This window comes from Plecotus auritus, assembly GCF_963455305.1.
Source record: "Plecotus auritus genome assembly, chromosome: 3".
NCBI lineage: Eukaryota > Metazoa > Chordata > Mammalia > Chiroptera > Vespertilionidae > Plecotus > Plecotus auritus.
The window spans coordinates 28672260-28697383 of NC_137772.1; the positions used below are offsets into that span (position 1 = coordinate 28672260).

The 25124-nt window shown below is 43.4% G+C and overlaps 1 protein-coding gene across 3 annotated transcripts in view; it reads left to right on the top strand.

The window, feature by feature from the left end:
- The window catches only part of CHRNB3 (cholinergic receptor nicotinic beta 3 subunit), a 47531-nt gene that overhangs the window by 18891 nt on the left and 3516 nt on the right, over nt 1-25124 (top strand). Inside the window, exons 2-6 of one of the 3 annotated variants that reach the window (XM_080660347.1) lie at nt 1574-1965; nt 10704-10855; nt 12323-12367; nt 22536-22645; nt 22931-23813. In XM_080660347.1, coding sequence (XP_080516473.1) covers nt 1911-1965; nt 10704-10855; nt 12323-12367; nt 22536-22645; nt 22931-23813 — 1245 coding nt within the window. In that variant the 5' untranslated portion in view covers nt 1574-1910. The remainder of the gene's footprint in view (nt 1-1573; nt 1966-10703; nt 10856-12322; nt 12368-22535; nt 22646-22930; nt 23814-25124) is intronic. The other 2 variants (XM_080660349.1, XM_080660348.1) reach the window with 2 other exon arrangements.

Consider the following 25124-nt stretch of genomic DNA (forward strand, 5'->3'; position numbering starts at 1 on the left):
ACCGGGTTATCTGGGAGAGGAGGGTGGAGAGGTCGGCAAGGAGGGGACAGAGTCCTGCCTCCTAGTCCAGGCCATTTTCATTGCCTGGTGGTACCTTACTGAGTGTCACCTGGAGTTTGAAAGGTGCTAATGGCACAGCGTGGGGCTTGTTGAGAGATCATGGAGAAATTGTAAAACCGGATTAAAGCAGTGTGACCGAAGTGGAGTTCATCAGAGCCCGGGGGGAGTACATTGCTCCCACCTTCGGTCTCCATCCAGGAGACTGCTCCCACCGGGGCCTCTCCTCTGTCTGGCCCTAACTTTCAGTCGCTCATTCACTAGATTTGCATTTATTAGGGGTCTTCTGGGTACAGACAGCACTGAGCTGGACGAGAATCAGATCAATGGAGAAGAGGGTGGACAAAATTAAAAGTGGCATTAAAAACAAATAAATACATACATCTCTACATCCATAAAGTAAAAGTGGCATCATCAGTCCCCAAGTCCCAGAAGGGAAACAAAACAAGACTGAACTCCTTGCATTTTCTCCTGCAGGAAGGGTAAGGGGCACCCTGTAGGCCCGAGGGAACCACAGAGGATGCTTTGACACGAAGATGCTTGAAAACCATTAAACAAGGGAGTGAAAGCACATGCTCATTATGTTTTAACTGAGATATAATTGACATATAACATTATATTAGTGTTAAACAAACAAGACAACAGGCCCAAAATGGAGTCACTTATGCTAAGCCCCATGTCACCAAACAAAGATTTAACTTAATTACAGTGTCAGCTCCCCTCGAAATGGAATATTAAACTCGCCCATCTGGAGCCCCCTGATCAGCACTAGTTCCTATAAGTAACCTGCCTGAGAAAGCCCTGCCATCCCCTAAATGAAAGTGACCTGTCACATCACTTCTGCTAGGACAGCGTCCGTGTGCGGGCTCCTCTGCCTTTAAGAGCATTTCATTTCATACCGCTTCTCGGAGCATTATTGGATGCTCATTGGATGCTGCCTGTGCGATTTCTGAATCATTGAATAAAGCCAATAAGACCCTTAAAATGTGCTCAGCTGAATTTTGTTTTTAACCTTAGTTCGGGGTGTATGACATAATGACTTGATGCTTGTGTATATTACAAAATGATCACCACGATTAGTCTAGCTCAGTGGTCGGCAAACTGCAGCTCACGAGCCGCCGCAGTTTGCCGCTCTGTTGACTAATGAGTTTGCCGACCACTGACCTAGACTCTCGATTCCAATAATTACAGGCTGTTGTTGTTCCTTGTGATTAAGCCCCTAGTTAACATCCATCAGCGCACAGTTACAAACTTTTCTCCTTGTGATCAAAACTTTTAGGATTTACGGTATTTCAAGTGTGCAATACCGTGTTTACTAACTACGGTCACCATGCTGGGCTCAGCATCCCCAGGACTTGTTTGACAACGGGAACTTGGTACCTTTTGACCCCCTCGTATTAACATTCTTAAGCTCCGAGGCCAACATGAAGTGACAATAGAGGGATAGGACATATGAGAAACTTTCCACAAACTCCAGGATGCAGGTTATAAAATGCAGCGTTTCTCCTTTACACAGATCTCCAGCAGAATCTTCAGAAGTGGTCTCGCCCTGTCCTTTCTCCACTGCTCTGCGTCTCTTTGCAAGAGAGTAAATTAATAAGTCAGGAGTTAGGACCCAGAGGTCCGTTGTAGCCTCACAGAACCTGACAGCTAACGGGAAATCAATGAAGTGTACTTCACGAAACATCAGCCTGATGTGAGATGGACGGAGGCTGCTTTCTCCCACTTCAGGTGTCTGTGTTCCCCTTGGGTTCCATGACAGACTCGGAACCACTGCGCTTCCCTTCCAAACCCCCTCTCCCGGTGGAAAGGCTGTGTGATTAACAGGGAAGAAATTTTCCTAAGATGACATCATGACGCCGGCAGGTTTTATCCTGGTGCTCATTGTCCTGCATGTCACTCCCTCAGGTAAGCTCAGGTTAAACTGAAGGAAAACTTTATCGTTGTGGAGTTATTTAAGCAAGGACGGTGGAACTATGGTGCTGAGAATGTTAGAATTACAAAGTGTCGTGTGTAGGCACCTTTAGGGTAACCTTTAGAATGTGGCTTCGATGAATAATTCTATAAAATCTGTAGATTGCTAAAGAAATCATATCCAGGAATCTCAGAATGTTTATGCTTTGGTCATTTATCGTGTTATTCCTTTTGAATCATTATGAGCTTGGTAGGAAGATATAAAAGCAGGGGAAATATTACCAAATGCACGGAATGTCACTCAGAGAATTGTTAAAATATTTAGCACAGAAATTTATTGGATTGACACTTTTATATCCTAGCTACTAATAATCATCGTATCTGTGTATAGATACTTTTGTCTAATCCAGCTTTTAGACTTATATAAATATTTTAATGATTTTGTGTATATGGGCATATTTAGTATGTTTGTACATTACAATTTAAACAAAAATATATATCAAATGTCTGTGAACATGTATGAGCTTTCTATGACTATAATCCAGCTGAAAATTGAGACATTTTTAATAAAGAGGGCAAATAAAAGGAGAGAGAGAAAAGAAAAAAGGAAAGAAGCAGAAAACTGAGAACTTTAGGAGAAAGTGGTCATTTGCACCTGCTGGTGTTCTGGGTTTTGAAATCATTTCACTTTTCATGTAACTTAGGAGCAGAAAGCCCTTCCGGTGCACCAGAAACCGGTGAGAGCCAGGAGCCAGATGGTGAGGAAACAGTGTCATCCATTCCCTTAGCAATTTGTACTTATTTGTCACTAGTATTTTTGCCACATTTGATTATTGCAATTTTCAGATGGAGAACCAGAGGTTCTGACACAGATTTGCCCAAATCCTCGATTTAAAAGGCGTAGGGCCACGAGGCACACACACACCTGGACATGATCATATCTTCAACACTGTAGCCTTTCCTCCTGCTGGGACTCAGAAACAGAGTGATTTCTAAGTGCAGAGAGCATCAAACCCACTCTCAAATATCACCACATTTGGTCTCTGCAAAGTCCGAAATACAATTTGCCAATCACAAAAATAATAATCAACTTCTGTGTGTGTTAGCATCCAATTAGTGTACATGCATCTAATGGTTTTTTGCCCTGACTTACTGTGAAAAGATTGATTCTTATCATTTTTTTTCTCCAGGGAAATCATCTCACTGGTTAGCAAGGGTGGGGAGCACAAACCCTCTTGGTTCACCTATGCATCCTCCTCCTTGCACAGTGACGGTTACGTAAAACATTGGATTTGGAGGAGAACCCGGCAACCCTCCCCATGGTGTAGGCCAGTGGTCAGCAAATTGCGGCTCGCGAGCCGCATGCGGCTCTTTGGCCCCTTGAGTGTGGCTCTTCCACAAAATACCACAGCCTGGGCGAGTCTATTTTGAAGAAGTGGCATTAGAAGAAGTTTAAGTTTAAAAAATTTGGCTTTCAAAAGAAATTTCAATCGTTGTCCTGTTGATATTTGGCTCCGTTGACTAATGAGTTTGCCGACCACTGGTGCAGGCTGCAGGAGTTGGAGAGTGTATACTGAGCTGTATACATCGGTCGTAGCTCTGTAATAAATCTATGTAATAACCTAGGAAGTCTCGTATTTGTGAATATTTCTAGATCTACTGGAGTCTGTTTCTATATTTAGACCTGTACACCTTTCCTTAAGTCCTTTACTACTCATTGTAAATAAATCATTTCTTTTGGTCACACAAATTACAAGGAACCACCCCTCCCTTTTATACCCCTGGCTGTGGTGAAGAGGATAATGTGTGTGGCCACTTGGCATTTCTTATATTGCTAAATCATGCTCTGTGTGTTTGTGTCTGCTCCCAGAAATAGGAACTGTATCTTACTTACCTTCCCATCGCTCTTACCACATGATGACATGTGTTTATTCATTAATAAATATTTACTGAGGATCCTGTATCCTAGAAATGGTTTTAGCCTGTGGGATGCAAGAGGGAATAAAACACAACCATTCTAAGCCTCTCCTGCTGGCAAGAATCCATTAAATACAGATATTGGCTTTCAGTCTGCAGGCTAGCGCTATGTGTTAACAGAAAAGGCTACTGTGTTTGTGGTATGCTTTTGGGGAAGGGGGGGGGGGGGACAAAGTGGTGATCATGGAAAGCAAAGCCCAAATATACCAAAAGGTGTCAAAACAAAAAACGCACGTCTCTCAAACATACTTGCTGAAGTTTGAAATTCTACGATTATTTCTTTCCTCTCCCAGCTGAGGATTAACAATGAAGTGTTGTCTCCAATAAAACCATAAGTAATCATGGGAAGTTTCATCTACTGAGTCTTATCAATTACTCATACCTTGGTGTGAGTGAGTTTGTCAAAATGTTGCTGAAGTGTTGATATGAGGGTGAGGAGAGAGCAGAGGGTCTGCGAGCCTGGAGAAAGGAGAGGAAATGAGATCAAGAAAAATAAAGAGAGCACAAGGTCAAGCCGTAGGTTCCAAAGAAACATTTCTTTGTCTCGAGCTGCTGCTGGGTGCCTCATCCAAATTAATCTTTCCCGATTCCACTTTCTGGGGTGGAGAGAGCTCTGACCTCCTCACAGGGTGACTCCTGTCCAGTCCCTTGATAGCTTTAGGTACCTTTACCTGGACGCCTGATCTCTTCCATAAGTGGCAGCCAGGAGTGAAGGTCTGTCCTCTAATCAATGGTGCATCTTCAGCTTCAGCCTTCTTTTGTATCTTTGGGACGCGAACATCTGACATTAATAGGTTACCTTGTGTGGCTGTTTCGTGAACATAGAGATCCTAGAAGCACGGGACGTGTGAGGTGTAGGGCCCTTACCAATCTTCCACTCTGTATTTTTATTGGGCGAGGTTAAATGTTTTGCTTAAGATCATGCGGCTTGGAATCAGGACCAGAATTCATGTCTCTGGATCTGAGTGCAGTGCCTCTCAATGTTAAGTAAATATTTGTTGGATTCTCATTCTAATGAGTGACAAGTTTGGCAACAGGCTCAGCATCCTGAGCCAAGAGCAGCTTTCCCTCCTGGAGTGCTTTCCCAGCCCGAGTTCCACTTGAAGGGAATATGCAAGGGCTCTCCATCCCTGTCTGTCCCCGTCCCCTGCATGTGCTCTCTCTCTGGTGCTGCCTCTCTCTGCCCCTGCCCGTGGAATTGCTTGTCTAGTCCCAAGGGAAATATCTTAAAGAAAAAATGAGACAAAGACTAAGGAGAGAGAGGGAGAGAAGAAGAGAAAGCGGAGGGACTGGGTTTAGGGGAGAAACAAAATGCCTTTTTACCAAAAGAGATGGTGAAAAGCTTTAACAGGCAAACAGGCAGCACACATCCTCTGAAGATGTGCATGAGACTAAGTGTGTGTGTTGGGGGAAGAGGAATGAGCATGCAGAGCAGAACTCAAAGCAAGGAATTGTGGGAGGACCATGGTCAAGTCTGAAACCAAAAAGCATTGGGTGTCCACCTCCAAGAAGAGTGATCACAGAGAGAGGTCCCGGGGAAAGCAGTCTGCCCGTGCCAACAGCAGCAGAGGGAGATTCGAGGAGGATCTGAGGACACAGTCACCAGAGTTAAGTGTCTCCCTAAGACCAAACGAAGGTGATCTGTGACCTGGTTTTAGAACATCGTTCCTCCCGGCAACAGGTTGCTTTAAAGAACAGTAAAGTGTTTTTGGAAAATACAATGCTAACAGCAACACACAACAAAAATAGTGTAACAGTGAACATCCGTTCATAGACGTGAATTGTTGGAACAGTTTTTATGTGACTGTAAGGCGCCCATAGCAGCGGGAACAGTCTTTTGCCTCCTCAATCCTCAGAGTCTCATGGGCTGGTGGAAAGACTGGACTTGGGAGTCAGGAGCCACACCCGCCACTTATTAACTGAACGGGGTGACCCTGCACAAGTCACTTCCCCTCTGGGTACCCCCGAAACCTTCACCTGTAAAATGAGGGCTTAGATCTTCTTGGAGGTCCTTCCCAGTTCTGTTGTCTTTGATTCTTTATCATTTCACTTTTCCTTCTTCTTTAATTAATGCTGAAAGTAGTTACGAATATAAATGTTCTCCCATCCTCCCAGTCAGGAAGCTGACTTGGGAGGTGCTCACCTTCAAAGAGAAGCTTCTTGATTTTGTCCATATATCTTAGTATATTGGTCTTGCCTAATTAATTTAAACTATATTCATTGGCAAAAATGTTCTTTACACACAGCTTTTCAGGAATGTATTTATTCCTTAACACAGACACCACCTATATCCTGGTAGTCTTGAGCACATCTGTGATTCTGTATCCTCCAGCGCTGAGAGCCAAGGTCCCTCGGCCTTTCCCCCCTGTGCACAGAAAGCTCCATTAGGGCCTTTTGTGCATTCATTCATTCATTCATTTGTTCATTCACTAAACATCATCTTTTATTTACTGAGGCCCTGGCCTCAAAAAAAAAAAAACAATGGTGGAAGCACTTTTTCTTCCTCATAATGTTCTAGTCTACAAAGCAGACAAACCAGAAACATTTCCAGGGCTGCGCTCCATATCTGCTCCAATAACAGCAGTGGCTCCAGCTTTCACTCTCAGAGAGTTCAGGAAGCTTGAAGATATTCGGCAAAAGCATGACACCTTTGGCCTATAGGGTCTGTTTTGGTCAATACAGACTTGGGGTAGTCAGCTTGGGCCGCCATATCAAAATACTGTACTACAGACTGGTGGCTTAACAAATTTATCCTCACGGTTCTGGAGGTTAGGAATCCATGATCAAGGTGCCAGGAATTCAGTTTCCAGTGAGAACTCTCTTTCTGGCTTGTAAACAGCTGCCTTCTGGCTGTGTCTTCATGTGGTTACTCCTCAGTGCTTGCGTGAAGGGAAGTCCCTGGTCTTTCTCCTCTTCTTATGAGGACATCAATCCTGAGGATAAGCGAGGTCCCACCCTGATGACCTCACTTCTCCTTAATGACCTCCTTATAGGCCCTATCTCCACATACAGTCACATTGGATATAACGTGACTTCAACATGAAGTTGAAGGGACACAAACATTCAGCCCATAACAGCCAGTACAGATTTATGCTTTCCCCCCCCCTTGATTCAGACAGCCACTCACCCTCTGACACTGGAAACATGGATCAAAGCATATACAGGTCCCTGAAGGAGCAGATCTGTTCATTTCCCTTTGGGTCCTACTATCCTCAAGGAGGGTATGGCTTGGGGGGTGACCAATCCTCGGAATGTCAAGGTCCTAATTTTAGAAGCCCCATCCCAACATGCAACCCCACCTCCCTTCAAAATGTGAGTAAAATTCTCCTGCCAGGAAAGAGATCTCTTTCATGTCCCAAATTATAATGGCTCAGGGTTGTCAAAGCTAAGAAGAGTGTGTGTGTGTATGTGTGTGTGTGTGTGTGTGTGTGTGTGTGTGTGTGTGTGTGTGTACATGCATGCGTGCGTCTTGGTATAGACATTATTCAGTGTCTCAGCTCCCTGGAGTGTCTCCATCTGTTGTGAGATGCTGTCTTATGTAATATTTACTCATTGGGCTGAGCTGGGACACAACGGCTTTTAGGGAAGGCCAGTACTCTGCCACTCTCAGAAATTGGAACTGCTCTCAGATGCATGTGACAATGGCCCCAGCAGCTTAGCTAAATAGGGGGATTGCTTTTCTCACACACCATGAAATTTGGAGGCAGGCAGTCCAGGGCTGCTGGGGCAATCCTGCAATGCCATCAGGGACCCAGGCTGCGTCAGGCTTTCTATTCTGCCCTCTTGTAAGTGCAGCTTTCATCAGGCTCACTTGCATATGTGGGTGGCTAATTCTCTAGACATCGCGTCCCAGTTCCAGGAAGGAAGAAGAAAGGGCAAAGGGTAAAAGATAAAAGGTGAAAAGGTGCAAGTTGGACTGAGTCCATTCTCTTGAGTGAACCTCGCTCAGTGGCTTCTGTTTGTTTCTTACTTGGCCACAGGTATCATATGGCTATGCCTAGCCGTAAGGGAGCCTAAGGGGGACATTTTAAGTGGGCACCATGCAGTCCTGAATAAATTTAGCATCGGGTAGTAAGGAAGAAAGGGTAAATGACTGTTGGGCAGGGAACTAACAGTGTCTGCCACAAACAACATTCTCCCCCTTGAAGGAGGGGCTGCCGGCACAGGGGAAGCCAGAGAAAGAGGACAGCTGTGGCCCCCCTGCTTCTCTCCTCTCCCTAGCAATTCAGCTCTGGCCCAGACTCTCCAAACACCGATCGGCAAACAAAAGCCAAGCAGCTAACTGCGTTGTTATTCAATGTTTTTTAGCTCGGCAGCCACTGTGTGCCAAGCAGTGCCCTAGGAGCTGGGGAGACAGCCCTAGAGCTGGCATTTCCTAGTGGATCAGACAGACAATAAACATATAATATGATCAAGCCTCTGACATAAGAGAAATTTCCATAAAGGGATAGAGTGTGGGGAGAGATTTTTAGATCCTGTAGCCTAGAATGACCTCTTTAAGGAGAAGGCATTTGAGCAAAGAAGGGTAAAAGTGAAGGAATGAGTGTGGGGCAAGAGCCTTCCCGAGTGGAACCACACTGACCTGTTCCGGAAAGAGCAGATGGGCCTGAGGCACTAGAAGGGGTGGGGTGGGGGAAGCGCAGGGGGTGGTTGCAGGCAGAGGGGAGAGGGGAGCAGCCACAGAGGGCCTGAGAGACCATGGTAACAACTTGGGATTTTTTCCTAAATTTGATGGGAAGCCACTTGGTGGGTTGGAGCAGGGAACTGACATATGCTTTTCAGCTTTGAAGAGATGTCTCTAGCTGCTGGGCAGAAAATGGACTGTGACAGGAACAAGAGTGGGAGAAGTTAGGAAGCAGAACTGGAATCCAAGAGAGAGAGAGATGATGGAGTTCGGGATCCGGGTGGTGATCCCCAGGGAGACGGTGGGAAGCAATCATTGTTGCGATGCATTCTGAAGGAAGTTAGATGGGATGTGGGGTAGGGAAATTCTGGAGGTTCAGCCTGAACAATGAACGCCTCTTCCCTCCCAAGGCTTCGGGGAATTTCAATTCCCTCCCTCCTGCTCCGTTTCCAGGAAGGTTCTAGGGCCTTTACAGAGCACTGCCCTGGCAGCCGTCCAGCTCTGCTTACTGAGAGTATTGAAGCATCAAAGTTTAAATAAATAAGCATAAATGTAAGGTTTTATCTCTCTCCATCACTCATTTGCATTTTAATATGCTTTCTAAAGCAAAGGAGAAAAGCGTGGAGGCAGTCACAAAGCCTGTCCCATCCATACCCCTGTTCACTCCAAGGAGCCGCGCGGGTGCATTTCCAATTTCCACTCCCTTAGTAAGTTGACATTGTCATGCACATATGGGGAATGTGTGCAATTACGCTTTTCTTCCTACTAAGAACTTTGGGGTTTTGATCTGGTAAACTTGGGGCGTGTCCTGCATGTGATCATTTCTCATAATGTGTATCTCTCAGTGGGGGGGGGGGGGGAGTTTTCTATGGTAAAGCATGCCATGCAGGATGAATTGCTGTAGGATATTAATAGGATGCCAAATATACAAAGAGGGGGCTATACTTAAAGCAACAATAAAGAGCTTCCTTGTTAAATTCCATAGCATAGCACTGAAAAGAGACAAAACATGTCTCTAGACTGCATTCCTGGAGGGTTAAAACTTAAAATTAGGGAGTTTCTCAGGTTCTCCCACATTTAGGGGCAGGGAAGAGCCATTGACCCTGGTTGTGGACCAGGGAAGGTCTTCATAAAGGAAGACATTCTCAGGAAGAAGTGAGAGAACTGCGCAGGGGACGTGGCAAGGTTGAGTGGATGTGTGCTGGAGGCCTGGCAAGTGGTCCTGACACACTCCCTTCATCGGTCCATTCATTAAATGGATATAAAATGAGCCCCTGCTATGGGCCAGGCACTGTTCTAGGTGCTGGATAAGCATCATCAACTAAAACAGACATTGTGCCAGCCATCATGGAGCTCAAGGGAAGACGGATAATGACAGATACTGTAAACAACAAATTGTAGTAAGATGTATGAAGAGGCCAAAGAGGTGCAGTGATGAACAATAGCACATGGACAGAGCCCATGTCTGTAAGGAGGTGAATTGTGAGGTAGAGAGTAAGGGGGTGACTGCAGATGATCTTTTGAGGTCAAGATGTTGCCAAAACCGGTTTGGCTCAATGGATAGAGCGTCGGCCTGTGGACTGAAGGGTCCTGGGTTCGATTCCGGTCAAGGGCATGTACCTTGGCTGCGGGCATATCCCCAGTGGAGGGTGTGCAGGAGGCAGCTGATCGACGTTTCTCTCTCATCGATGTTTCTAGCTTTCTATCCCTCTCCCTTCCTCTCTGCAAAAATATCAATAAAATATTTAAAAAAAAAAAAAAAAAAAGATGTTGACCTCATGATGTGAAGATCCTGTGAGAGTCAAGTTCTCGGTAAAGTTTACAGTCATCTTTTAACTGTGTGCTGTGGGCATGGAGAATGGTTAAAGAGAACCCTGGTACCCTCAAAACTGTCTTTGCTGAATTAGACTGTGTAGGAATACAAGGTGTCGCCCAAAAATGTGTACACACTTTAACAGCTGATGGCTCAATTTTGAAAATGAAAGGTATTTTCATAAACACCGCCTTTATAATTATTTAACGTGTGTATACATTTTGGGGGGACACCCTGTATGTGAAAGTTCAGCAATAGGATGTGAAAGCAACCGTTATGCCTCTCCCATTAATTCAGGTTCCCTCATGATTCTTGCAGCAGCCGCAGAATTCAGTTCAATAGCCGAAACTGAAGACGCCCTCCTCAGACATTTATTCCAAGGTTATCAGAAGTGGGTTCGCCCTGTATTAAATTCTAATGACACCATAAAAGTACACTTTGGATTGAAAATATCTCAACTTGTAGATGTGGTGAGTAATCCTTGACACTAACCCAAGAAGAACACGCATTCCTTAACCTGTTTGTGAGTCTGAGATTCTATTTTGCTTTCTTTCCCCATGGCTGCCATTTCGATTTTAAAAATAACTTACTGGGGGAGAAAGTCTGCCCCAAGAAGCCAGTGAAATGACCCGAGGAGAGAATGAGGAGTGTCACAGAGTGCATTTTCACTGCAACACCGTTAGTGTGGGACCTTTCTGCTGGAGGGTGGATATGGTTGCGAGGATGGATGGGCACTGCCGCTGATGGGTGTGCTGTGGGCACCCGGGGTGAGGAGCAAGGGCAGGGGAGAAGGAGAGCTGAACCCAGGCTAATCCAGAGTCCTCTCAGCTGAGAGAGGGCTGGCAGGGGCAACTGCAAGGAGAGAGGACAGATAGGTGATAACAGCCAGAGCCAGTGCCTAGGCAATCCCACCATCCTCCTGGGTACCTTTCCCTGACCTCACCCATACTGTAAGATTCTCTGCTAATTTTCTTGCTGAGCTCGTACTTCTGCCGATTGCATTCCTGGAAAATCAGTGAACTGTAACAACCCAAATCCTGCAAAATCATCCTGTGGTGGTCCCCAAAGTCCTAGAATAATCCTCCCACATTACCCAAACCCCCACCCACCACACACTCACCCACCCGAGCTGACTGAACGCCCAGGAGTCCTTCTAGAAAATCGTACACAGCCCATCTCCAATTTAGCTAATATTTAATTCTACTTGGCATCCTGAAAGTGCTTCCTGGGTTACGCAATTATATATAAACTAGTAGCCCTGTGCACGAATCCATGTGCCAGTAGGTCGCTGCGACCCTCCTGTAGCTCCCCCTGCTCCCCTCGTAGCTTGCTGCCCTGCCCTCTCCTGTAGCTCTCCACTGCCCTCTTGTAGTTCGCTGCCCCACCCTTCTGCGGATCCATGATCAAGTCGTTACTCGGTTGGTCGTTACGCCTCAGGGCATAACGGATAATTAGCATATTCCTCTGTTGTTATATAGGATACCACCACAATGAACCGCTACTTGCTTCAATTATTTTTTTCATTTTAAGCAAAATATGCATAATATTTTAGGATCTCATGCATTTAACTTCTTAAGTTCTTTTTTTTTTAATACATTTTATTGATATTTCACAGAGAGGAAGGGAGAGGGATAGAGAGCTAGAAACATCAATCAGCTGCCTCCTGCACACCTCCCACTGAGGATGTGCCCGAAACCAAGGTACGTGCCCCTGACTGGAATCGAACCCGGGACCTTTCAGTCCGCAGGCCGACACTCTATCCACTGAGCCAAACCGGTTTCGGCTAACTTCTTAAGTTCTTAAGTTGAGAATTCTTTACATTTTGAACACCTCAAAGGTACGATTCAGAGAGGTCATTCTGACAAAAAAAAAAAAAAAAATCCAAATGCAACTTAATTTAAATTGAATTTACATCTTTTTAATTGTCTTTTTTTTAGGATGAAAAGAACCAACTGATGACAACAAATGTGTGGCTCAAACAGGTAAATGTCAACTCAAGAATTGTACTTGCCAACCTAATTATTTCCATTCTTTAGAAAGGCTCCCATTTGAAAAATAATTATTTTACAGAGGATATTGGGTTCTTTCTTACATTTATTTTTTTAAATATGTTTTTGTTGATTTTTAGAGAGAGGGAAAGGGTGGGGGGAGAGAGAGAGAGAGAGAGAGTAACATCAGTGGGTTGCCTTCTGTATGACACCCCAACTGGGGATTGAACCCACAACCTTTTGGTGTATGGGATGATTCTCCAACCAACTAAGGCACCCAGCCAGGGTGGGTCTATAATTTTTTAATTTTCTTTTGCAAGAGTCAGAAAGCAGGTCTTGGGCACTCACAAGGGTGCCTTCTTCTGTTGTTCCTACTAGGCGGACGGTGGGAGGGTGACTGATCATAAGGCCTGGGCACTGGACCTGGGCTACTTGGAGAAAAGAGTGTAAAGGCTCCAGGGTGCAACTTTCCCCCATTTAAGGTACTGCACCTGGATGAGAAAATTGATGATGTTAAATTCTCCCTCACTCCACTGGTGCTCCCTGGGAAAAAACTACCCCCAGGTGTCTTGTTGCTCCCTACAGAGAGAAAGCAGGAAATGGCAGGAGAAGTCCACCATCAGTTTCAGAATAAAGTGACACCTCAAACAAAACAATGAATATGTTTTTCTGATATAACTGAAAATGCGTTTGAATGGTCTTCAGTGCTCTGCCTCAGTCATTGCTTTAGCTCGACTACGACCTGTTTCCTAAAACAGAAGCGTCTGTCCCCAGGAGCTCTGTCTCGAGTTGTGAGCAAATCATTACCTTTCAAACCCCGATGTTGCGCGTGTTATCTGAAAGGAGAAAATATTGGCACTTCCTTGATAGGAGGCAATAAGGCTGGTTTAATTGCTTATTTTTTGTTTTTGTTAGCAATTACTCATTAGCAATTACTCGTTTTTCAATGAATGTTCAGATACCACCTAATCTCCCACAGATTTAAAATCTTCTTGGTGGTGCTATCTTAAATATCTTGCTTAATTTTAACATGCAAACATAATACTGTTGATTTCTTTATATTGAAATAAGTTAGTTATTCCGGTTTAGCGGACATTGTTTCGATCTCTCTGCTAATAGTTTATAAGGAACAATGGATAAAGGGAACTGTGAGGAGAATCCACAAGCTTCATTTAGTGTCATCAAGTTGCTTCCACCCAAAAACTTTGATCAGTGAGAGCATATTTACTGCTTTCAATTTCTCTGATTCTTTAATTGGCAGCTATGTTAGCAACCTATGAAATAGATCTGCATATTATTTTACTTGCAAATATAGATCCTCAGGAGAAAATAATAAGCTGAGAATGTAGCTATAAAAATACAATCTAAATATAATCCGAATTGTCCTACGTACTTATCTCTAGCCTCAGAGACTTATCCCACTTTTACACTTAAGAGGCTGTGGAATTTGGAGGTATTTTGAGTTAATAAAAATAAAAAAGAAGTCCTGTATTTGAACTTGCCGGGGAGAGAAGAAAAACTTCCCTGTAAATAGGCTGAGGAAGAAAAACAAAACAACCAACAAACTTGCTGCTTCACACACTCCTCCTTCTCCAACTGCTCCTTATGGTTAAGCTCTTATTTATCTGCCACATAAAACATTGGTCCAGGGACCCTTGTCCTGTGAAACTGAGATAGTAGGTGCCTTATACTTTCTTGAGATTTTGAAAGCAAGAAAACATCAACCAAAGAACACGGTTAGACATGAAGGGAAGAAGCTACGGGCTCTCGGGCCTTCACTGAAGCTTTGGAAATGACTTCCAGCAGTTATGCCACCAGAATCAGTGACCTGGAGAATGCCTCCAGGTCAAGACAGAATCAACGGAGCAAGAGAGATCTGTAGGAGTGGGGCCATCTGACACTTGGAAAAGCCAGCCTGCTGACTTTGGCCCCCACTCCATAGACTCGGATTGCATTTCATGAGCAGAGGGTTGTCGTATCTCTTATCTCATACATATTCTCAGCCACTCTTGATTAGCAAAGCAGGTATCACTGTCCACATTTACGGAGACAGAGAACCTAGTAGCTCCTCTGGCTGGAACCTGGCTTTCCCTGGTTTGGGCCTTCTCTGCCACACCCAGCCTTCGCACTATAAACATTAAGACCTGTTTCCAAATCATAGGAGGAGTCAAAGTAGCAAAACAACTGCACATTTCATAGAATTGCAAAGAAAATGATCAAACCTGCTCCACTCACACAAACTGAATTAGGAGTGGAATGTCACAACAGGTATCCTATATAATAAAAGGCTAATATACAAATTGTCCCCTCGACCGGGAGTTTGACCTGGAGTTTGACCAGCCCGAGGCCCCTCCCCCAGGCCTACCCCACCCTGGATTGGTCCCCCCCAATCGGGGGCAGGGCCGGCCGGCCGGCCAACTGCCCGTGGCCCCTCCCCCCATGGGCCCCGCCCCCTATTGGCCTCCCCACCCTGACTGGGGGTGGGGCCAGCCAGACCCCACCCGTGCACTAAGTTGTGCACTGGGCCTCTAGTTAGTTAATAAGTGCTATCTGCCCTAACCGGTTTGGCTCAGTGGATAGAGCATCAGCCTGCGGACTGAAAGGTCCCAGGTTCGATTCCGGTCAAGGGCATGTACCTGGGTTGTGGGCACATCCCCAGTAGGAGGTGTGCAGGAGGCAGCTGATTGATGATTCTCTCTCATCGATGTTTCTAACTCTCTATCCCTCTCCCTTCCTCTCTGTAAAAAATCAATAAAATATATTTTAAAAAAAAATAAAAATAAGTGCTATCTTATGGCACAAACAATACAGGAGCAAAAAAGATTAATTCTATGGCATGAGTGGCAGGCAGGGAAGGCTGCATGGAATAGGAGGCATTTGAACTCTGCCATGATGTCACTTTATGGGGTTTAAAAATTTTTTTATATTTTTAAGGGTAAAAGAAAGATGAAGGGTATAAGAAAAATGGACAATGAAAACAATAAAACTGATATAAAGAGAAAAGCTATCATTGGTGTTTTACATGGATCTCAGTTTCAGAGCAGCTAATAACAATAATACCTAATATTTATTGACTGCTAAGTGCTTAGGCACTATGCTAGGTGTTTCATGAGAAAAACTCAGTTAATTCTCACAGCCACCTTATAAATTAAGTTCTGTTAGGATTCCCACTTTGCAGATGGGAAAACGAAGGATTGGCGAATTGAAGTGTCCAATTTCCACACTGCTAAGTGAAGTCTGGCTTATATAGAGAAATCATTCCCTTCATCAGATGGGAAGGAGCTGAGGGAAGATGCCCAGTTCTCACAGTGCTATCTCTCTCTGTATAGGCTAATTTCTAATCCTGTCTTCAAAGGCATGGATTCCTCAGTCTCTAGGACATCTCATGAACTTGGTCTAAGACAGTTAGGAGAGAATGAAGTAAGGATTTATAGCATCTTTCATTCATTGCACAGGGTTTATTGAGAGTCTACTAAGTGCCAGGTACTCTGCTAGATCTTGGGCACACAAAGAATAAAACACAGCCCTGCCTTTAAGGAGAGAAGACAGTTTTAATTGTGTAAAAAAAAAAATAACTACTGTAATATGATAAACACTATAAAGAAAGTATACATAAGGAACTGTGAAAATGAGACAGGGAGAAAATCAGGGAGGACTTCCAAGGGGAGGAGATATTTAAACTGGGTCTTACAGAATCGATAGTTGTACAAGCCAAAAAGGTGGAGAAGTTGTGAGTCACCTGAATAGCATTCCCGGTAACAAGACTTTCCAAAGTTCTCACACGAGAGCAAACCTCTTGGAAATTCTTTCCCTGTATAACTCTGCTAAAATTACTCTCTAATTTATATCTATGGAGAGGATAAAATGCGACGTAATTGGAACAAAAGTATGTTCCATGGTAGCATACGCAACTGAGATACTTGTTTTTTGTGATGTTGTGGTTGGTTTTTTTTACCCAATTCTTCTGTCTTATCCTCTATTTCCATAGTTCTTAGTTATATTTAGACATTCATCTTCTTTCCTCTCAAGCACAAATTTAGAGACATCCGGAGAAAGTCCTTTACGTGGAGCTATTTTTACTTTACTTTATTGATTTTATTTTGCAAATTCATTTGTCTTCCTCCTTTGTGCTTCCAGAGAGAAATCAAAACCCTACAAATTATAAATAGGTTATAACATTGATTCACTGAAACTGTGAGAAGGCACTTAATGCCCTAGCCACTCAGATTCTGCTTTGTCATGTTCAGAGCTAAAAAAACTGCATCACAAGCACCTTAAATGTAATGGAAATGGAACCAACCTTTCATGATGACCCAAGGGTCTGACGCTTTGCCGAGATGGTGCTATTTGAATAATCACTATGATGACAGATGTCAAATCTACTCACTCAACAAGCACTTACTGAGCACCTACTCTGTGTAAGGCACTGGACTAGGCACTGTGGGGGTAAACACCAATAAGACAATAAGACTGAGTGAGCTGGCTTCATTGTAGCTGGAACAGTTTGCTCCCCTCTCGCCGTGAGGGTCCCGAGGAAAATAGAGCTGCTTGAATGTCTGCCAATGCCGACATCTTAAACTAGTGTTGTTCCTCCAACAACTGATTCCTGTTTTAGGTCAACAAAAAGTTCAGCAAACAAAAGGAAGGCCTCTTTGGATAGATCTCTGGGGCTGGTCTTTGAGGAGACATAAACAAATCTGCTATAGAAGGGACCCCCTCGCTGTAAATGTCTGAGCGAGCTCCGCAAGGCCTAATTTTCTTATACAACCTACAGTGGCACTTCCAAGTCCATGAATTCATCTCAGACCTTTACTTACTCACCATCTTATTTTCCTACCTTTTCTACAGCCTCACCCTGATCTTAGCAAAATAGGCCAGTTTGGTCTTCTGATTCAAGCGGAGCCTGAATAGTAATGGAGCAGAAGTTTAGGTGTCAAAAGGCCTGCTATATAAACGTGGTCAACTTATTTCACCTGTGTGACCCTCAATCTCTTCATCTATAAAGTAGAAGCAATACCTAACTCACAGAGTCCTTGGGATGTTAAATGAGATCCCGTGTGTGAATGTGATACATACATTATCCGGCATGTAGTGGGGACTCAGTAAATGTCATTTCCTTGTACCACCTTTGTAGGCTTTCTCATCTTTTCTTTTTTGCTTTTTATTTAATTTATTGGGGTGACACTGGTTAACAAAATTACACGGGTTTCAGGTGCACAATTCTACAACACATCGTCTGTACGCTGTATTGTGTGTTCACCACTCAAATCAACTCTCCGGCCATCACCACTTATCCTCCCTACCCCTTCCTTTACCTCCCTCCCACCCCACCCCATCTCCACCCACGGGCAGTCACCACACTGTTGTCTATGTCCATGAGTTTTTTCTACTTTTTTTTTTCCCTTCTTTGCTTTCACTCATATGTGGAATCTAATGAACAAAATGAACTAACAAGCAAAATAGAGACAGACTCATAGAGAGCAGGCTGACAGCTGGGGGGCAGGAGGCTGGAGTGGGTGGTTGGAGGGTTTTCTCATCCTTAATGACAAATTCCATCTCTTGGCACAGACAATTCATGGATGCAATGGGAATATGAGACATATGATATGTCATGTTGCTGTATTTAAGATTAAAATGAGTCAACATTAATTTGGTTTTAAGAATGTCTCATCGGACCTTGAGATAACTGAACTACCCAGGGATGTTCTATTCAGGCTGCAAATCAAAGCAATAGCAAGGAATATTTGTCCCTGGCCATCTAGCTGTCTTACTATTAAACTAAGAATAATTTGAAGAATTTATTTATGGTAAAAAAAAATCTTAGGATGTAGGTTTAAATGAAATTTTGTTCTGAATTGTGGTAACAGGTAGACATTTATGAGTGATATTTCAGGTAATATATGTAAGGAAAGACAACTCTAAGGGAATATTCATGACAGGGATTTGAAATTGTACTTTTCCAAGTTAGGAAACCTAGACTTGGAGTATTTTTCCATTTTTTCTTAGTGGTAGATTAACTTTGGTATTTGGCCCTGACATGCCTGCTACTCTCCTGTTTCCTGCAATAGCACAGCCCTCCACTGGGAGCCGCGGGAAGTGGAGCTGATATTTGTCAAGGGCTTTGAGAGTCATGGCTAGGACGTGCGCCGCAGACACAGGATATTATTTATAATCTCTTACTTTAAGAAGGGAAGAGGCAGGAGGTTAATCTCCAGATGTGCCTAGAGATTCGGCGAGAACAGGGACCTGCCCAGAAAATCTCACAGCTCCTTAGAGGACAGATAGAGGATTTGGGCTCTGAATCCTCATCCTGACCCTGCTGCGTCTAACACGACGTGGTCAATGGGGGCGCGGGGCTCGGCCAGCATGGTACTGGACTCACATCGCGGTAGAAATTCGGTGAGGCCCTCTGATGGGCATGTCAGGGACAGCGTCCGATTCCCCAGGTCTGGCTACAGAAGGACACCAAGCTTGTGAGGGGTGACTCTCTCCACCTGCCAAGAAGTGCAACTAATAAAGGACAATCCACGTGGGGAGCCCAGGGCCTCAGAGCCCTTTCTCTCCTGGGTGCACCAAAGGAAGCAGCCGTCACCAAAAGTCAGCTAGCCCTTTGTCTTCACTGCTCAGGAACGCAGCCTGAATCCACTACAGATCTCTTTATATCCCCCTCAGGGATTCAAACATTCCTCACATGGCTCCATCTATGGCAGGCCTCTGCACCCCACCACCCACTGCTCCTTCTTACCCTTCATGTCTCAGCTGAAGTGTCAACTCCTCAGAACTTTCTTCCCTGCCCACAAACTGCACCCCCTTCCCCGCTTCATAGCAAGGAACCCATGTGTGGTTATCAGTTGTCTTGTTAGTTTACTTGTTTACTTTCTGAGGTAGCACCAGGCTGGAGTACATGGTGGTGGTGTGTGTTCCATGCGCACACAAGCCTGGCACACTTGTGGAATGCATTAATTCCCCCCAAACTGTGAGCCCCATAATATACCACTGTCTCTATGCTATCTCTGGCCACAGCTGTTCATGCCACGGTTCAAGGCCCAGTAAGCAAGGCAAACCTTTCTGGCTGAAAAATCCCTCGCCCTGGGGCTTGGCCCAGTTCTCTTAGGACAGCTGGTAAAACCGGTGTTTGCACCAAGGCAGGGGCCCCAGAATATCAGCCGCGCACCTTCCTCCTTTGCAGTGCAGAACTGGGCATAGGTGAACACTGGCTGCGCCCGGAGTGGAGAGAAAGCTGAATCCAAGGAGCAGGCGATTTCATTTCCAAAAATCTTTATGGTCCAAAGGGAGGAACTGTGGGGTTGGGCTCATTAGCTGTGCTCACTAACACTGTTTTCCAAGACCGAGCTGGAATGTAAGGGCTCAGCTCCAGTCAATCTGTCTGAGAATGTGTCGTGGGGCTCACTGCCTGTGTGCCTGCAGCATGCTGACTGCTCAGGGTCACCTGGGATTCTCTCCAGGATCAGCTAAGAACTTTTTAGGTGCAAGTGACAGAAAACCAGTGGCTTTATTTATGGTCATTAAAAACGGAAAAGAGCCCTAACCGGTTTGGCTCAGTGGATAGAGCGTTGGCCTGCGGACTGAAGGGTCCCAGGTTTGATTCTGGTCAAGGGCACGTACCTTGGTTGCGGCACATTCCCAGTAGGGGGTGTACAGGAGGCAGCTGATCGAAGTTTCTCTCTCATTGATGTTTCTAACTCTCTATCCCTCTCCCTTCCTCTCTGTAAAAAATCAATAAAATATACTTGAAAAAAAACAACTGAAAAGAATCCAAATATTTTACCTGGAGAATAAATAAATAAATAAATAGTTTATTCAGAGTATTATGCTAAGCAAAATAAGCCAGTCAGAGAAAGACAAGTATCACATGGTCTCACTCATATATGGAATCTAATGAACAAAATAGAACCAGAGACATAGAAGCATGAAATAGACTGTCCAATCTCAGAAGAAAGGCAGGCGGGGGGTTGGGGGGGGGGGGGAAGAGAGCAACCAAAGAACTTGTATGCATATATGCCTAACCCATAGACACTGACAATAGGATGATAAAGACCTAGGGCAGGGGTAGAGGTGGGCTAGAAGAGGTCAATGGGGGGAAAAGGAGGAATATGTAATACTTTCAACAAAAAATTATATTTTAAAATATTAAAAATTTTAAAAATTGTGGTATATTCATACAATGGGAGACTTCACTAATAAAAATGAACAAATTAATACAACGTAGAAGAATCCAAAATCCATGTGATAAGTAAAAGAAATCAGGATCATAAGGCTACCTACTGCATGATTCCATTGACATGGCATTCTAGAAAATGCAACATTATAGGATCAGAAAATAGACCAGCGGTTGCCAGGGGTTGGGGATATGGGAGGGGTTGATTACAAATGGGAAATTTATTGGGCAACAGAGCTGTTCCGGTATCCTGATGGTGTTAGTGATTATACAGCTGTTTGCATATAGAACTATACACAAAAAAGATGAGTTGTATTGTAAATAAATTTTAAAAACATAAGTGAGGTGAAAGTGAAACAGACAAAAAATGCGGCTCTGAGTTTCCCTCAACATTGCTGAGATTCAGACCTGCTGCTGATGGTAAAAGTCTCCTTAGCAAGAAACAAATTGGAATGAAATTATATTTGCTTTTCAAAATGGGCAGAGGGAAGGGGAAAAAAATAAGCCTGTGAGTACCAAGTAAACATGATAAATACTTTATTAGTTTGGCCTTTTAAACTGTCAGTTTTCATAGGCATGGTTTTCCCATAAATTGTCATGCAATTTTTATCCCTTAGAATGGGTATTTTTAATTTTTAAAAAAACATATTTTTTATTGATTTCAGAGAGGAAGGGAGAGGGAGAGATAGAAACATCAATGATGAGAATCATTGATTGGCTGCCTGCTGCATGCCCCCTACTGGGGATCCAGTGGGCAACCCGGGCATGTGCCCTTGACTGGAATCAAACCTGGGACCCTTCAGTCCATAGGCTGACACTCTATCCACTGAGCCAAACCAGCTAGGGAGCATGTAGCTTTTTAAAGATTCATATTTTTTAAAATTTGTTTTTCAAGGATTGAGCCTCACAAACACTGACTAAAATAGAAAATATCTCATTTAGAGTGTGTAGTTCTATCATTTTCAGGCATCATGCTTATTTTAATATTTTACCATCCAGTCAAGTCATCCATCTGCTGACTCCCGATTTTTTAATGACAAAGCTGACATCACTGGGCTCCAGGAAGCCTCACAGTGGGCATACCCTTCTAGCATTCTGAAATGTCGTTTAACGTTATCCTACATCATTACTCAACTGTCCACATGAGGGACAGTAGAATAGAAGAATTTAATTTTCAGGTCAGATTTCATAAGATTCTGGATCCAAAATCTTTTTAAGAAAGTCCATTTCTACTGTAATTGGGTCATCCATATGTCATCCTCTTAACCTTCATAATCAAATCAATTAATGGTCAGGCTTGTTAATCTGGGTCCATCAGCCCCTGTAAAACATGCTATAATTTCATTCTATTATGAGAACAAATATGTAAGCATCTAGAGGCTAACACTATTAGGAGTATAATTTAAAACTGTAATTGGGTGCTCATAAGATAAGTTCCGATTAAAACTTAGAAAAAAATTCTTGGAAAATATTTTTTTTCCTTGGATAAAAGTTATAATGTCATCAAGAGTAGTCAGCAGATCCTGGATGTTTCATAATAACATACTGGGTGGATATTTGTTCAGGACTCTTGAGTGACATTCAAAATTATTTGTACCCTTTACCGTGAGATTAAAATATCACTGGACCAAGTCACCTAGACGAAACTGGGTTAAATCTTTCATTGCTTTTTGTTTCATAAGAGAAAATAGGTTGGAAGAAATGGATCATGAATTAGTGGTGTTTGTTGCTGAGCTTCTTCATTGAGATGTAGATGTAGCAATTTTGGAAATCCCAGGTAGGATGGGTGTGTGGGCCTGGGCAAGACCAGAGACAGGCTGGCTCAAGCCCTATCTTTCAAACTGCCTCAGATAGGGTCATAAGACCTAATAATGCACTATTTAAGTAAAACACTGGGTCAGTAAATTAACATAAACTTGAAGATTACAAAGTGTAAAACACTGACTGTTCAGAATAAAATTACAGTTTGCTAATTGTATGCAGGAATGGACAGACCACAAATTACGCTGGAATCCTGATGAATACGGTGGAATTCATTCCATTAAAGTCCCATCAGAATCTCTCTGGCTCCCTGACATAGTTCTCTTTGAAAAGTAAGTATCATAGGAGAAAAGGACACTGGGCAGGTTAGGACCAAAAATAAAAAAGCCTGATGTTGGTAAAATAATGAAGAGAAATGCACAACTTTAAGTAATGAGGGACCTGTTTCTTTTTGAGTTATTGTTTGACCCTGTAGTAGGAAAGTAATAAAATACAAATAGTCCAGTGGTGGGCCAAAAAACAACAACAACACACACACACACACACACACACACACACACACACACCAAACGAATAAGAGTCAGCTTACCATTAAAGTGAAACTACTTTTACCACAGTGCTGATGGACGTTTCGAAGGCTCCCTCATGACCAAAGCCATCGTGAAATCAAATGGAACCGTCACCTGGACCCCTCCTGCCAGTTATAAAAGCTCGTGCACCATGGACGTCACGTTCTTCCCATTTGACCGGCAGAACTGCTCCATGAAGTTTGGGTCCTGGACTTATGATGGTACCATGGTCGACCTCGTTTTGATCAATGAAAATGTCGACAGAAAAGACTTCTTCGATAATGGAGAATGGGAAATACTAAATGCAAAAGGGATGAAGGGACACAGAAGAGACGGTTTGTACTCCTACCCGTTCATCACCTATTCCTTCGTCCTGCGTCGCCTGCCTCTGTTCTACACCCTCTTCTTGATAATCCCCTGCCTGGGACTCTCTTTTCTGACAGTTCTGGTGTTCTATTTACCTTCTGATGAAGGAGAAAAACTTTCCTTGTCAACCTCTGTCTTGGTTTCCTTGACAGTTTTTCTTTTAGTGATTGAGGAAATAATCCCTTCTTCCTCCAAGGTCATTCCTCTCATTGGAGAGTACCTGTTGTTCATTATGATTTTTGTTACCCTGTCGATTATTGTCACTGTGTTTGTCATTAATGTTCACCACAGATCTTCTTCCACTTACCATCCCATGGCCCCCTGGGTTAAGAGGCTTTTTCTGCAAAAACTTCCTAAATTACTTTGCATGAAGGACCACGCGGATCGCTACTCTTCCCCAGAGAAAGAAGAGAGTAAACGGGTGGTGAAAGGTAAAGTCCTAGAAAAAAAGAAACAGAAGCAGGTTAGTGATGGAGAAAAGGTTCTGGTTGCTTTCTTGGAAAAGGCTGCTGATTCCATCAGATACATCTCCAGGCACGTGAAGAAAGAGCATTTTATCAGCCAGGTGAGTAGACTGGTATTCAGAATAATGCTGCCATTGAGCTGCGCCAGAATGAATGTTCTCACTTCGATTGACAACAAAATGCTGTCATTGTTTAAAATGTGGCATTATTAGCTATCTGCTTTACATGTACAAAATTTAAAACAAACCCTGACATAAATTAGGGATTTTGGTATGGATTTTTAAGAAGTTTGCAAAAACAGAATATGAAAAAGTGAAGCAACTATGGATTACGCACTATTCCTTATGATTAGACTTAATTCTATTTAAAATAATTCAATTCTACATTTTAAATAGGCTATTCTGGTCTCTGGTAATTTCTCGTGGTTTTTTTTTCAATGGGATGATGGGTATTTCTATACATAGCATTTTGGAGTAAAGGAACAGAAAGTATCAGATTTTTAAACTAATATAAAAATAGAGTGTTACCATGATCTCACTCATTTGTGGAATATAATGAACAACATAAACTGATGAATAAAAACAGATTCAGAGACAGAGAAGCATCGATCAGACCGTCAAACCTCAGAGGGAAGGTAGGGGAGGGTGGAGGTAAGGGGGAGAGATCAACCAAAAGACTTGTATGCATGCATATAAGCCTAACCAATGGACAAAGACACCAGGGGGCTGAGGGCATGAGTGGGGGTGTGGGCGGGCAATGGGGGGATAAGGACACATATGTAATACCTTAATCAGTAAAGAAAAAAATAGTGTTACAACCAATATTTTGATGAGAGAAAAGGGTGTAGTAATTTAGCTTACAGATTTGAACAAAAAACATGTGGCAAGGGTGTGAATTTCAGACTCAAAACAGTTCTGGACTCAGATCTATGACTTGAGACATAGTACATAATCCTCATGTAGGTGAAATAGGGCATTTTCCCCCTTTAAAGATGATAACTGGCCCATCCTTCTTCAACTCGCTGCTTATTCTTGTCTGACCTTGCCCTTAACAGCTTGTTGCCCATTCCTCCCGACTTCCCTTCCTCCAAAGGGACTTGGTCTCCTCTTTCCCTTATAAGTCCCTGCCATCTCCTGGTCAGGTCTCCTCCTTGGCAGTGTCTATCATTCTGGAGCTGTAGCAGCCAAGCCCACATGTGGGGTTGAAGAAAGACAGGCTTGTGACATTGAGCCACGAAAATGCTTAATTTATAAATTTGTGGTTCATTTCATATATAATATCAGGAAGCATCACACTGAGAGATATTGGCTTTTTATTTGTGTTTAAAAAGTTGGGTTTCCCCCATTTTATTTTATTTTTTAAAAATTTTTTTATTTATTTTAGAGAGGAATGGAGAGGGAGAGAGAGAGATA